General features: G+C 37.4%; 1 protein-coding gene across 1 annotated transcript in view; it reads right to left on the reverse strand.

Annotated features, from left to right (window-relative positions):
- LOC109848548 (CSC1-like protein At4g02900) overlaps nucleotides 1-16,017 on the reverse strand; it is a 53,872-nt gene that overhangs the window by 37,131 nt on the left and 724 nt on the right. The window contains 8 exon segments of the mRNA XM_020418103.1: nucleotides 598-938; nucleotides 2,268-2,348; nucleotides 2,473-2,592; nucleotides 8,954-9,055; nucleotides 12,972-13,107; nucleotides 14,890-15,039; nucleotides 15,596-15,842; nucleotides 15,845-15,935. Of these exon segments, the coding sequence (XP_020273692.1) occupies nucleotides 598-938; nucleotides 2,268-2,348; nucleotides 2,473-2,592; nucleotides 8,954-9,055; nucleotides 12,972-13,107; nucleotides 14,890-15,039; nucleotides 15,596-15,842; nucleotides 15,845-15,911 (1,244 nt within the window). The 5' untranslated portion in view covers nucleotides 15,912-15,935.

Raw genomic sequence — 16,017 nt, forward strand, 5'->3', positions numbered from 1 at the left:
AGAGAGATATTGTAACTTCTAAAATTTTCTTCATAGTGAACTCTTCTACTGTTGCCCGTGGTTTTTACTCCAATTTATTTAGGGGATTTTCTACATAAAAATATGTGTCCAATTTAATATTTCTGAACTAATATTAGCTGTGACCCTGCTCTATCTAGTCCCGATTTGCTTACAATTATTGGATCATCTTCACCAAAGCAAGCCCACATAACACTCCCTAACAACAAGTAAGATAAATGAATAAGATCTTAAGTCTAGTATAATTTGATCATGTTCTAATAACAGCTAGGTTATTTGAATAGTATCTGAATTCCATACTAGAAATGTAGTATGAAAATATTTATGTTAAGAATTCCATTTTATTTAGTGCAATATTTGAGCCCTGTATCTAATTTACAAGGTCCTATATAAAGTAATTATTATGAATGTGAGCACTGACCACATAATGAAATTAAAGTTCTGTGAAGAATTTTATTTGAGCAAGAACAAATATTGAATAAATAAAACTGACATTTTATTCAAGCAAGAAATGAAAAGCTGATTATATAAAACCAACCATAAACTGGGAAAAATATGTAAAAGGAAGATTAAACTCACATTTGTATTATAGGTTTTAAGAATGGTGCAACCTTCTGTATACCCTCAAGATTAGCAAGAGACTGAACAAAAGCAATCGGAATCATGAAGAAAAAGGTCAGAAAGAAAACTGCAACAGCCATAAGCAACCTCCGAACAGTAATATCCACAAATGGGATAGCAAGATTTTGCCAATAAACATCACGAGGTTCAGGAGCCCATTCAGTTAACCACAGAGTTGGATTATTTGATTGCTGAGTTTGAGCACAAACAGCTGCACCCCATCGGCTTTTGAATGAGACGAATGCCGCTGGAACTATTGCCTTAGGGTCTGTGGTTATCTTTTCCTTTTCAGTAGCTTCCTGCATAAACCTTGACAGAAGTAAATCCAAAAAAATTGAATTCTTTATATATTAGGATGTATTTCTTTGATATCTGGAGCGGGATAAAATGGATGGTTCGAAAAAAAATCTGCATAAGTACGTAGATTAAAAACTTGCTTCCAACAGGTATTATTTGCTTTTTGAAATTGCTGGAGGACAAATGAGGAAGAGTATCTCAGCGTACCCTTGTTAGAATATGCTAATTGTTATGTCATCATTTAACCTAAGTGTTAATCCTCCTCTTGGAGTCGATACGTGTCTCATATTAATTATCAGCTCGGCTTATACCCGCCGGGGGCGATTCGGGTAGCACGGGTACTCATCCCTTCCCAATAGGGCTAAGTCGAGACGAGCTCTCGCTCGACCTCATCACTTGTATCGACCCCCCATTCACTCGAAGCTAATTATCAGCTCGGCTTACACCTGCCGGGGGTGATTCGGGTAGCACAGGTACTCATCCCTTCCCAGTAGGGCCAAGTCGAGACAAGCTCTCACTCAACCTCATCACTTGTATCGGCCCCCCATTCACTCGAAGCTGGGTCGACAACTTGTGAGACCGACAAAAAAGACGGTACTTGTCATCCAGCTCAAAGAGCCGAGTCGAGGGGCGGTTTGTCCTTAAACTCCTCGCCAACAACTATCCATTATTAACAATGGTGACTCATCACATCTGCAGTTGGCACCTATGAGTTATCTGCCGATTCAGTTGTCTGCCTGGATTCCGTCAGAGTTATGCTACTACCCCTCTCAGGTGGGTATATATATGGGCTCATCGCTTATTGTGAAGGGATCCACAGAGAACCCTCCACAGGGCCACAGGTACGCCAATTCTGGCTAACTATCTTGACACATTCAGAACTTATTTAGTTCATTGATTCCCCACTCAAGCTCTATACTAACTTGATTAACGGAGGAATCGGCGGAGAACCCAACTCCGGTCTTCTAGCATGCATATGTTGCAGCTTTCTTATTCTCAACAGGGATTAGTCGTATGAGGAAATGAGGGGACCCATATCGTCCATATTCACTTTAAGCCCGATTACTAACTCGGGATTATCCTCTGATCTCGCTGCTGAGTCCCAAGACATCAACACTAACCATCAGAAAGATACATAATACATTATTAGGTGTTTTAAGAGATCCAGATAAGAATGTAGTATGAAAGGATCAAAGTAAGACACAACAGCAAAAGGTTATAGTGACATAAGAAAATTTTGGCCTACTGATGCTGGAATAATATAGAATATATAGTTAATAATTATCTCCAAGATCTTCAAATTCCCAATAATAAATATACAATGAACTTACTTCATTCCTTAGCTTCTCAATCTCAGCATTGTAATAGTCAATTGCGTCCACTCTCTTTCCAAAGATTCCAAAAAGTCCTGTCTATGATACAGTAATTTTATAGATAGGTTAGTGCACCAGAGTCTTTTGAACTCACTAAGAATTAAGTAACAAAGAAACTGCAAAAGAGTGCAAATAAAAGTAACTTTCATAAGCTCAGAATCACCTTAGTGGTTGGCCTCTTTGTAGGATTTCTAGTAAATTTGTTTTCATAGTAGACAAGCCAGTTCTGTAAACCTTTCCTTTTCTCGACCAGTTTCGTAAGTGCATTTGCATTATACACAATCTACAGTCAAATAATATGTGGATATCTCAGGGTTCTTATAATAAATGCTGAAATAATGGATATTTGAAAGAGTATAAAACCATATTTGGCATAGAAACTGCACATAATGTATCCTTATTCACCAATTCATCCCAAGATGTAGAAAACAACATGATACCACAAATTGCACGAATCAACACAAACAGTGCTGTTAACAATTTTATGCAAAATGTATGAATTTAGCAGAGACGCAACCAACACGTATTTTTGGTCTCTTTGTTTTCTCACACCATGATTATCCAAACTCCAGTGTCCTCAATATGATAAACCTATAAAGCTTTCGGTATATTTCTGCAAACCCCTATTGTTCAAAATGCATGCGCTAAATGAACTATGATTGCAAAATGTGCACAGACATGAAACCGTCAGGTATTTTATTTAAAACAACTATTATAACAAACAACTGAAAAAAGAGCTTAGAATAGGATATTTAATCATTGTCAGTGAACAAAAATGACGAACAAGGTACACAAGATGGAGTTTCAGTAATTCGTAGAACTTTGTCATCAAAACGCATTAAAAATCTCAGAGACCTATAATGAATCTATTGTACATGTAGGTTCCTTTAAAAGCCATCTATCTAGAAAAGGGTTAAAACAAGATGAGGAATCACAGGGGATCAACTATAAAAGACCCCGTTGAGTGTTAGTCAAAGAATGTGTGCAGACCACCGAGAGCACACAAAAGAAAGTTTTTTTTTCAAACTTCTCATGCCACCAAAAGAGCCTTTGGCTCTTTCGGCTTTGTCAAAATTCTCATGCCACCGGAAAATCAGAAGAGGATAGGTGAGCGGGTCCCAGAGCAAGAAAAAATTGTACGTGGGCCCCACCGCGGGCCCCACCACTAATAAAATATTAGTGCATAGTATTTTCCCAAACACTATAAATAGGTCCCAAACTTTTAAGGAAAACTCATCCCAGAAACAACTCCTCTTATAGAAGAACAAGAGAGAGAAAAGAAAGGCTTAGAGAAAAGTCTTTGTGAGAGAAAATTATGAGCAATTTTCAGAGTGGAATTAAGTTGTGAGAAAAAATTAAGAGTGTTGTAAAATTTCTCTTCATAGTGAAAGATCTGCAGCAGCCCGTGGACGTAGGCAATTTTGTGCCGAACCACATAAATCTTGCGTGTCCCCCAATTTTGCGCATTTAATTTTCGCTCTTTCTTAAATCTGGCACTAAGGGAATCCGAGTAATTTCCCAACAACTGGTATCAGAGCTCTGGTTGTGACGTCTGTCAAATTTCTGCAATGTTACTATTCATGTGAATAGTAAATTTTGTGAATAGTAGAATTTTGCCGGCGGTACTGACTTGTCGGCAGAGGTATCTTAATACAAGGTGGTTCGCAGAAATTGTCAGAAACAATCCAGAGGAAGTCAGATTCGAGTGGGAGCGATGGCTGCAGACGAAGGGAAGGTAAAAATTGAGAAGTTCGATGGTGCGGACTTCGGCTTTTGGAAGATGCAGATTGAAGACTATCTGTACCAGAAGAAGCTGTATCAACCTCTCTCGGGAAAGAAGCCAGATGATATGAAGGATGAAGAGTGGGCTCTCCTCGACAGACAAGCCCTTGGAGTTATCCGATTGACGCTATCCCGCAACGTTGCCTTCAACATAGCAAAGGAAAATACCACGGCGGGTCTTATGACGGCTCTCTGCAGCATATACGAGAAGCCCTCTGCCTCAAACAAAGTTCACTTGATAAGGCGGTTGTTCAATTTGCGAATGACGGAAGGCGCGTCGATAGCTCAACATCTCAATGAACTCAACATAGTCACAACCCAGTTGAGTTCAGTTGGGATTGAATTTGATGAAGAAGTACGAGCATTGATACTTCTTTCTTCTCTACCAAAAAGCTGGAACGCTACAGTCACGGCTGTGAGTAGCTCATCGGGAAGCAACAAGTTGAAGTTCGATGATGTTCGTGATCTGGTTCTTAGTGAAGAGATCTGACGGAGAGAATCGAGTGAAGCTTCAACCTCCTCAGCTTTACACACGGAGTCTAGGGGAAGAACTTCAGAAAGAAGTTCAAATCACGGCAGATCAAAATCTAGAAGGAGCAAATCTAGATCAGGAAAGAAAGACTTCAAGTGCTACAATTGTGGCAAGAAGGGTCATTTCAAGAGGGAGTGTCGGGCACCGAAGAAAAACACCGGCGCACAGGAGTCTGCCAACGTGACTGAGGAAGGAGGTGATGCTATGATTCTAAGCGTCAACAGTCCGATTGAATCATGGATTCTTGATTCAGGGGCATCTTTTCATTCCACCCCATGCCGAGAAATCATGGAGAACTACGTCAGCGGTGATTTCGGAAAGGTACATCTAGCAGATGATGAAACCTTGAAGATTGTTGGCAAGGGAGACATTCGATTAAAATTGCTAAATCAGACCACATGGAGGCTGCAAGGAGTAAGACATATTCCTGGTCTTAGAAGGAATTTGATCTCTGTGGGACAGCTTGATGGAGAGGGTTATTGTACAATCTTCTCGGGTCATGAATGGAAGATTACCAAAGGAGCACTCGTCATTGCTCGAGGTAAGAAAAATGGTACTCTCTATATAACCTCTAACTTAGAGAATATCATTGCAGTAACAGATGCAGATGAAAAATCAAACCTATGACACCAAAGGCTTGGCCATATGAGCGAGAAAGGGATGAAGACACTTCTGTCAAAAGGCCAAAGGCTTGGCCATATGAGCGAGAAAGGGATGAAGACACTTCTGTCAAAAGGGAAGCTACCGGATCTAAAGCATGTAGTTGTCGGCCTATGCGAGGATTGTATCTTTGGCAAACAGAAGAAAGTCAGTTTTGCAAAGATTGGCAAGACACCCAAGACAGAAAGGTTAGAATTGATTCATACCGACGTATGGGGACCATCTCCAGTTTCATCTCTTGCAGGCTTACTGTACTATGTCACCTTCATTGATGATTCTACAAGGAATGTGTGGGTTTATTTTCTGAAGAAGAAATCAGAAGTCTTTGATACCTTCAGAAAATGGAAGGCCATGGTGAAAAATGAAACTGGTTTGAAGATAAAGAAGTTGAGGTCAGACAATGGAGGAGAGTACAAAGACAGTAGATTCAAAGAGTTTTGCGCAAACAGCGGGATCAAGATGGAGAAAACAGTTCCCATGACACCGCAGCAGAATGGCGTAGCGGAGCGCATGAACAGAACTTTGAATGAACGTGCCAGAAGCATGAGGATACATGCCGGACTGCCCAAGTTCCTATGGGCTGAAGCTATCAATACCGCAGCCTATCTAATCAACCGCGGACCCTCAGTTCCCTTGGATGGTGGAATACCGGAAGAAGCTTGGAGCAGAAAAGAGGTAAACCTTTCACATTTAAGAATTTTTGGTTGTATCTCTTATGTACACATAGATTCTGCTGAAAGAAGTAAACTTGATGCCAAATCTAACAAATGTGTTTTTGTTGGTTATGGTGGTGATGAGTTTGGTTACCGATTTTGGGATTATGAAAATCGGAAGATCATCAGAAACAGAGATGTCATATTCAATGAGAATGTGATGTACAAAGACAGATCAACTGCAGAATCAAGTAGCTCCAGTACAAAAGCTGAAACAAAGGAATTTGCTGAATTTGAGGAGATTTCTGAAAAAGATGTTCAGACTAGCCCTGAAGCAGTTCAAGAAGAACCAAGCACGCCAGAAGTGAGACGCTCCTCCAGAATTCCTAAGCCAACCCAGCATTATTCGCCTTCTTTGCACTACCTGTTGCTGACTGACAGTGGTGAACCGGAGTGTTATGACGAAGCAATACAGGTGAATGATTCAGACAAGTGGGAGTCTGCTATGCAAGATGAGATGGACTCGCTCATGTCAAATCAGACATGGGACTTAGCTGAATTACCACAAGGTAAGAAAGCTCTTCATAACAAATGGATTTACAGGATCAAAGAAGAACATGATGGGAACAAACGCTACAAGGCAAGGTTGGTTGTCAAAGGCTTTCAGCAAAAGGAAGGTATCGACTACAATAAAATTTTTTCTCCGGTTGTGAAACTAACTACAATCAGATTAGTGTTAAAAATTATAGCTGCTGAGAATTTACATCTTAAGCAGTTAGATGTAAAAACAGCTTTCCTTCATGGTGATTTGGAGGAGGAGATTTATATGAAGCAACCAGAAGGCTTCATAAAGGCAGGCAAGGAAAATCTAGTATGTCGTTTGAAGAAGAGCTTGTATAGATTGAAACAAGCTCCCAGGCAGTGGTACAAGAAGTTTGAAAACTTCATGGGCAGCAACGGTTTCACTAGATGCCAAGCAGATCATTGTTGCTATATCAAGAGGTTTGACAATAGCTTCATTATTTTATTGTTATACGTTGATGACATGCTCGTTGCAGGATCAGATCTGCAAGAGATTATAAATTTGAAGCAGAAATTGTCAAAACAGTTCGCGATGAAAGATCTTGGTGCTGCAAAGCAGATTCTTGGAATGAGGATCAAGAGAGACACGAAGTCAGGGATTTTGATGTTATCACAGGCTGAGTACATCAACAAAGTACTCTCCAGATTCAACATGCAAGATGCAAAACCAGTGGGTACACCTTTAGGTGTTCATTTCAGACTTTCTAAAGAACAGTCACCGAAGACAGAGAAAGAGCGTGCACACATGGCGAAGGTCCCGTACGCCTCAGTAATTGGAAGTCTGATGTATGCCATGGTCTGTACAAGACAGGATATTGCTCAAGCAGTGGGAGCTGTTAGCAGGTATATGAATGATCCAGGCAAGATACACTGGGAAGCAGTCAAATGGATCCTCAGATATCTACGGAGCACCACAGGTAAAGCACTTTGTTTTAAAGGTGGAGATACAATACTAACAGGCTATGTAGATGCTGATCTAGCAGGAAATGTTGATATCAGAAAGAGCACTACAGGGTATGTATATACTCTAGGAGGTACTGCAGTGAGTTGGGCTTCTCAACTGCAGAAGATAGTTGCTCTCTCCACAACTGAAGCAGAATATGTCGCTGTTACAGAAGCCAGCAAGGAAATGGTGTGGCTTCAAAATTTCTTGGATGAATTAGGCAAGAAACAAGAAGACAATGTCTTATACTGCGACAGTCAAAGTGCTATTCATCTAGCGAAGAATCCGTCTTTCCATTCCAGAACGAAGCACATACAGATGCGGTATCATTTTATCCGGTCACTTCTGGAAGATGAAATTTTGAAGCTTGAAAAAATCAGTGGAGCTCAAAATTCGGCAGATATGCTGACAAAGACGGTGACTATTGACAAACTGAAGCTGTGTTCAACTTCAGTTGGCCTGCAATAGTATGAAGACCGGGAAGAGTTGCTGCATAGATCGAGATGTGAAGACAGATTAAAATCAGTCTTCAAGTGGGAGATTGTTAGTCAAAGAATGTGTGCAGACCACCGAAAGCACACAAAAGAAAGTTTTTTTTTCAAACTTCTCATGCCACCGAAAGAGCCTTTGGCTCTTTCGGCTTTGTCAAAATTCTCATGCCACCGGAAAATCAGAAGAGGATAGGTGAGCGGGTCCCAGAGCAAGAAAAAATTGTACGTGGGCCCCACCGCGGGCCCCACCACTAATAAAATATTAGTGCATAGTATTTTCCCAAACACTATAAATAGGTCCCAAACTTTTAAGGAAAACTCATCCCAGAAACAACTCCTCTTATAGAAGAACAAGAGAGAGAAAAGAAAGGCTTAGAGAAAAGTCTTTGTGAGAGAAAATTATGAGCAATTTTCAGAGTGGAATTAAGTTGTGAGAAAAAATTAAGAGTGTTGTAAAATTTCTCTTCATAGTGAAAGATCTGCAGCAGCCCGTGGACGTAGGCAATTTTGTGCCGAACCACATAAATCTTGCGTGTCCCCCAATTTTGCGCATTTAATTTTCGCTCTTTCTTAAATCTGGCACTAAGGGAATCCGAGTAATTTCCCAACATTGAGCTCTCTAATCAAATATAATTCAGGCGTCAACTCTACCTGGCTGACTTTGAAAGAATTGCTTCACCAAACATATTAAGCTGCCATAGACCTATTACGGGTTCCTCATATGTTTAGGTTTCTTAAAAATCAGGCTACCGAGGAAAGGGTTAGAGAGAAGGTGGGAAATGTAGGTCCGCTTGTCATTACCTTAAACAAGACATTACGCAAAAAAGAATTTATTGTCCTAAACCTGGAAAATATGTTATAAACGCAGAGAAAGTTAACGAACTAAAGTATTCCACTAGTGACATTAATCAACTGTATATGGATTATAGTATGAAATACAATGTTTAATTACAATGATGAAATAAAGCTTCTTTCTGTGAGAAATTCTTACAAATCCAAACCTGATGGGTGAGGTAATGCTCACGATGGTTTACGGAAAAGAAATGCTCAACATGCTCGCTAACTGATTCATCTGGATCTGGAGGAACATTTCTCACAAGGACCTACAAGAAAGTTTTTATTGGGGTGTAGGGGAATCAATAGATGGTTAACACAGCAGTTGCAAAGAAATAAATAAAGTAGTGCAAGGCTACAAACCACAAGAAAACATGCCATTAAGATTTAATTATTTAAGCAACAGGAAAATACCTTAAAATTATGGTTGATGTTTCTATTGCATAAATGAACATTGAAACACTATATGAACCCTAATAACTTAATATTAAAGATTGAGAGGCTGATAATGGACTTAAGTAAACTATGATTCAGCAACCCCAAGAAAACCACCAATGTGTATGATTCAATGTTCATTTATGCGGCAGCCCACAACAAAACATCCAATGACAACTGCCTATGATTCAGTGCCAAATTTCTGACAAAGTAAACTACATGAAATGATGGACCTTGTCATGTCTATGATTAGTACTTTCATTCAGCATTTTGAATTTTACTGTTGCGCTGCATCAACCCCAGTTCAAAACAAATTGCTCAATCAATTATGTGAATAGATTTTTTCTATGTGCCTCCATAAAATTGAGGAAATCGGACATTCTCTGGCTATATTACACGTCAATGGAGAAAATATTACACAATCATTGTGAACATCACAAATTCAGAGAATGATGCTTGAATATTTCTCGACTTTCGTTGATCTCTTCTCTAGTTTGCTCGAGCCCCCTCCTCACATCAACACACAGATATGAGTTGTAATTCAATTTTTTTGGAAAACATTACATGTGCTCTTCTAAGGTTTATGATAACTTCACCAGTCCAATCATTTCTCTTAATGCCACACCATGTCATGACATAAAAGCTTCTCACAATCCTGTAAGAGGCCTGGGGTTGGTCTTCCAATTATGCCAGACTAACGCCTTTACCTTAAGAAAGAAAAGTCATACAATTTCTCCAACTAGTGTATACAGTCAAGAAGAAACCGATATGTCTAACCAACCATGTGCTTTTCACGATCTGCCTCAGACTGAATTCTTGAGCACATGTTCTCAGAAAACAAGAAATGTTCTTTGCTATCAGCAATGACTGCATAGCTGAGTTTTTGTTGCATCAGGTTGTTTCTTCCTTGAGTGACATGAATAAAATACTACCCTTCAGATATTTCAGAATTACTATCAACATGTCTGTCAATCACAATAAACTTAGTTTCTAGCTTAGTGTTATAAGTCCAATGATAATCCCACCAAGAGTCATGCCAATGGAGTTGCCTATCTAGTTCAGGTTGAATTGTGGCTTGTGGGTACAGAATTTGAAATATGGTTGAGGATTTCTCCAGGTCATCCATCTTACTACAATTCTCGTCCCAGTAAGTCTCATGGAGTCTTTCCCAAAAGGTTACCTAAGACTTTGGCATTTTGTTCCCTGACTTAACAATTGATTCCATGCAGCCACCTAGATCCGCCCACTTTTTCTCCTCTTCAAACTAATCTCAACTCTGATACTATTCGTAATGTAGAACTGAGGAATGTGCTGGAACTCATCTATCCTAGCATTATTCTTACTCTTAACTACAATGATTTTTGCCATACTCCTACAAGAATACTAGTTTTTTTTCCTTGAATTTCTCAGTAGCCAGTATTATTATAAAAACCGATTATCTTCCTGGCTCAATATTGATTTGGTAATATTCGCTTTTGTGTCCATGACAGGCTGGGTTGCATTTGGGTTAAGGACTTAGGCCATTTTGCTTCCATCATACAACTGCATCCCAAATCACATGACACATTTACTAACAAACTAGTATGCCACGCGTGCGTTGCACGTGGCATACTTGGTTTAAGAAATTATTAGTTAATAATATATCCTATATTATTGATTCTTAAATATGGACTTATGGTACAGTTATTCTCAATATATCACGCACGAAAGTTACAAAGGCCACCAAGATAACAAATAAATATTAAATGTCTAGTATCTTGTTGGAATAACAAAAATTGTTATTAATAACAAAATTACAAAAACTATAATAGCAAAATGGAATAGCAATCGATATAAAGATATTGTTTAAATAGCTCAGTTCACGGGAATTGTATAAGTCAATTTTTTAATCCAAATTAAAGAATCGCAATCAAGAGACAAATTAATCTGGATTTCATATAAGAAATCAAATTTTTTATGCAATTCAATCAAATATATCATGTATATATTTGTGTATTATGATTTACTCAATGAATAGAGGATAGATAGCCAATATATGTTATTAGTTAATCTTTTATAGCCTAAAGTTGATAGGAACAAAGAGCTTATTGGTGATTAATAAAAACGAAGACAAACAAAGTTTTATGATTCAACATAATTATTAACAAAAGAACATAAAAGATGCTTAATAGAGGTACGAAAAACAAAAGGACAAGAAACATTAAAAGCATTGGAGAAGCACATCTAAACTGAAAGTGCATATGAACCTAGTAATTAGTTAAGAATTAAACCATGAATATATCTAAAAATAAGAAAGCAGAACTTATGACATATGTTCAAACGAAAAAGCACAACTTATGATAAATAACACAAAATGCTCTTTACAACATTGTGCAAAGGGGGATCTTTAAATAGCTTTGCATAAACTCCAAAAATAAGATCATACATTCTTTCTAAGTATTAAAAGATCAATAAAAATCCTACCCAATCCATAGAAAAAAGGTACACACTGAAAACAACCTTTGGTTCCCAAATCAAATTTATACATATTCTTAAATATCAAGACTTTCAAATAATAACATTCCTATAATCTATTACTCTTCTCTTTTTCAAGGATTCAAGAGACAAAACACAAATCAAAAACTACATACACGTGCACATACATACACAAATATTATCCAATGTATGCACGTGCACATACATACACAAGCTACATACACTATAAACCATTTGACAACTTTCCATATAACATATTTCAGAAACCATTGTGTTGATGTATGAATTGGGCTTAGTAGGTGATGTGGTGGGTTGAGGAGAAAGGATGACCTGTAGATGAAAAAGAGGTTATATAGAGGGAAATGAAAGAGTCGTTAGTTACTTGGATCCATAATATATGAATTTAATTAAATAAGCTATGGAATCTTTAAGAGCCTAATAAACTAATTAAATATGGAATATTTAAGAGCGTAAGAAACTAATTTATTATGATGATTTTTAATTAATTTAATTGAATTTAATTTAAGACTCAGAGAATGAGACTTTGAGATAAATTAATTAAGTAAATAAAATAATTAAATTAGAGGGGTAAAAAAGGCAATTAAAAGTTTTAGCACCCCAATCCTCTTTTATATGAAGTATAGATGTTTATATAAAGTGCTTATTCTTCTCCAATTTCAGTTACGCAACAATAACTTAAAATTAAGAAAAATTGGAAAACCTCAGAATCTCTAATTTCTTTGCATAAATTTGATATTTCCACGTCTTGATTGAGCCTCTTAGAAATACTTGATTGTACCCTTGATTGTACCCTCGATTCTAATAAGGTGTCCTTGATCATTGTAAGAAAGTCAAGAGAAGTAATTTCTTCTACTAACCATCACAAACTTGATTGACATTTAACTAAGGAGTATTTCTAAAATAAGACAAATTTTAAAAAGAACGACCAAGTGGAGAGGAATCTTTATATGAATGTACGCTCTCTTTTTCATTAAACTTAATAAGAGCAAGAAGATGTTTAAAATTATAGGTAACCAAGTCAATCGTAATAGTTTAGTTAAAGTTCCACTATCACTTGAAATTGGAATTTAAATTTGTTGTTTCATGAACACTTAATAAAAGCAAGAAATGTTCAAAATTACATGTAACCGTGTTGATCATAACAGTTCAGTTAATTAGAAAGATCCCAGTACAATCACTCTTAGAATTTGGAAGTTATATAACCTCAAAAAAATTCAAAATTGAATAAGCACTGATGTACAGAAGATTACTTACTGTAAATTGATCTGGACGACGGGTTGCAGATGCAAGATAATGTAACCTTCTAGTTGCTATAATCTTATATTCTTTATGTAACACATAGAATGTCCAAAATGTAAAGACATATGCCATTACTAAGTGAGCCCAAAACCTGAATGTAACAATGGAAACATTGCATTAGAAAATGTCGATTGACTGTACATAACTAGATATAGAAAGACAAATGGAATAATTAGAATTCTGGGAACCATAATGCAATTGCATCTAAAATCAGAGCTCTTATTCCAGCAGTTCCCATCACTTATGTTGTAAAGTGTAAACTATGAAGGTATTTGGCATCCAAATGATAATTACTATATAGTTCTTGTGATGAAATAGAAAACATTATAAAATCACAGTAGTTACAATCATAATGTTACATGTGTCACTAGAAAGATTCTGATGTATAATGGTCAAAACAAGCTCTTGTTTATTCTCTCTCTAAGAGAGAGAGAAAGAGAGAAATGAGTATGCTTAGTACCAAACACAAGTTTTTATGCTTGGTAGTGAGGTGTCATATTCTCCTCCACTCATTGAAATCGGGGCCCATATTCACATGGGTTGGGAAGTGGTTGGGAATTGGAATGAGTGAATGGGAATAGGACACCTCACTACCAATCACAAAATTTGTGCTTGGTACCAAATATATGATAATTAGAATATTTACATAGATATTTCAAGAAGTTGTCCAGCTAACATGACTTTTGGGTATTAGAAGTGGACCATGTCTCGTTGCTATGGTCACTATATATTTGGCGTTCCATGGGATTAAGGTCTCTCTAATGAGTATCGTCAAGATTTTAGACTGGAGTGCTTTACTTTTATAGTTATGTGAAAGAGCTAGGTAGCATGGAGCATGAATGTCATCCCTGTGACATCTACCATCTTCCTCTTAAAATATGATCCTATTCATCATTGGTTTTCAGGGTTAAAATAAATATACCTCACAGTAACGTAGTATACTAGTATATGTATGGTATTGCAACCACCCTAAAATATATCTCTCCACTTAACTGTTACTAGAAATCTAACCGAATGAGGGCACCGATCCTTCTTTCTATTATTTCCCCTTTAAAAAGCTTGATTTCCTTCTCCTGAAAACATCATGAGCTCTCTCCATCCCTCTCTATCTCCCTCTCTCCCCTCTGCTTTTGGAAGATCTGACCAGAACCAGGTTTGAGTCTCATCCTGTTCCCCTAGAGAGGGGTGAAAGAGGGAGTCTTTCGAGGAAGAATTTGCACGAGTGAACCCGATTGGTCTGGATCTTTCATATAAGGAGAAAGGTAAAGCAGAGGTACAGAATGGAGAAAGGAATAAGGAGTAAGTACAGGAATTATATACATCCGTGTGCATAGTAATAGTGAGGTATAATTCAAGGTCAAACCACAAAGTAGGGGGTAAATTGGCAAATATAAAATTTTAGATGAAATTTAAAGATACCAAATATTTGGTGCATACAAGTGAAAACCCTTTTTGGATAAGAGAAATAACAAAGAGAAGAAGAAAGGCTTTATCACAAATTGATTGATAGCCTGTTCAATATAATTTTCCACATCAAGCTTCTTTAAGAGTCATCTCAGTTAAATTAAAAACTATCTTGTCCTCTTTGACAATCTCCATCCATGTGCATTTAGGTCTTCCTCTAATACTCATTGCTAAGTGAGATAAATGTTTTCACCATAAAAACAAATAAAATGTACTGTATGCAATAAGTGTAAAACGTAACCATTATCTGATAACCTATAATCAGGCTTATTTCCATGTGCAAATCACCAAGAGACTCAACTATCACATACATACAGTTAACAATTATGCAGACAAAAGCCATCATAGCTTTCAATTGCCATGAATCGTTTTCGCCAATAGAAGTATGAATAAGGGCATATGCTCAAACCTTTTTGATCCAGATGCAATATTAGATATAGAAAGCTTGTCAATGTCACTAAATGTTAAATCATTACTATGCTCCAGAGTTCCATCAGTCCAATTAACAGGCACCAAGACGACAAAAGCAAGGACAGTTAGGGGCACAAATATTTTTAAGCTGCACAGAATAAAAAAAATTGTGTAAATCATCAGACTTTCACGTGTAAATTTGTAATACCTAATAATCAGTTGATATAAATGTAAATCGAAACCGGAGGGGAACCTTTTTCTAGTTACATTAATGCTTGCTAAGCTATAAAGGAAGTTCAATTATAAAATCCATTTGATGGCAGATAGCAGGCAGCAAAATGAACCACACACTTTCCTACTCAAAACACATAAACATGGTAGAAAATTTTCAGATCGACGTAACTGAAATAATTTGCAAGTGTACAAGTTCATTATCTGGCATGGAATAAAATTGAAAACGGATGCAGGCTTAATTCCATTAGGTGAGAACCAGAGGTCAACGATTCCCTCAAAATCTTTCTGACATATGGCAATACCAACAAAAACTACAACATTTAGATTGGTTACTATATGTGAGGCAAAGAAATATTTCATGCCACTTTTATTCTGAAAGATCAATTTGTCATGGCCTCTCAAACTTTCCAAGGAACGCCAGAGATGCAATGTGTATTGATACCGATAAAGAATTTTAAAGCAGAACTCACCCGAGCAGATAGATGCGAACAAACATGGCAGAATCAAGGCCTGCATGATCAACTAACTCAGGTTCTGGCATTGCCAATGCTGCTGGCATCCAGTTCAAAAATTTTAAGTACGTTCTGAAGTTCAAGTTAACAAACTTGGCTACAACATTCCCGGAACGTCCTGGGCTATTTCTTATCCCTTTAAGGTACCATTTGGGAAAATATACTCTGTCATTAACTGGCTGAAGTCGCAGTATAGCAAATGCAGTAAAGATGCAAATGCAGATAGAATTGTTAATTCCTGCGCTGCCAAACAACTATCTCCAAGTGAGGCCATGTATCTCTTCAGTGATTACGTTCCCTGAAAGTTAGATAAAAGGTATAAATGAAAAGAAACTGCAAAAAATACTGATAGCGAGGAGAACTAATAATAACTATAAGAC

Source organism: Asparagus officinalis, chromosome 7 (assembly GCF_001876935.1).
Source record: "Asparagus officinalis chromosome 7, Aspof.V1, whole genome shotgun sequence".
Taxonomy (NCBI): Eukaryota; Viridiplantae; Streptophyta; class Magnoliopsida; order Asparagales; family Asparagaceae; genus Asparagus; species Asparagus officinalis.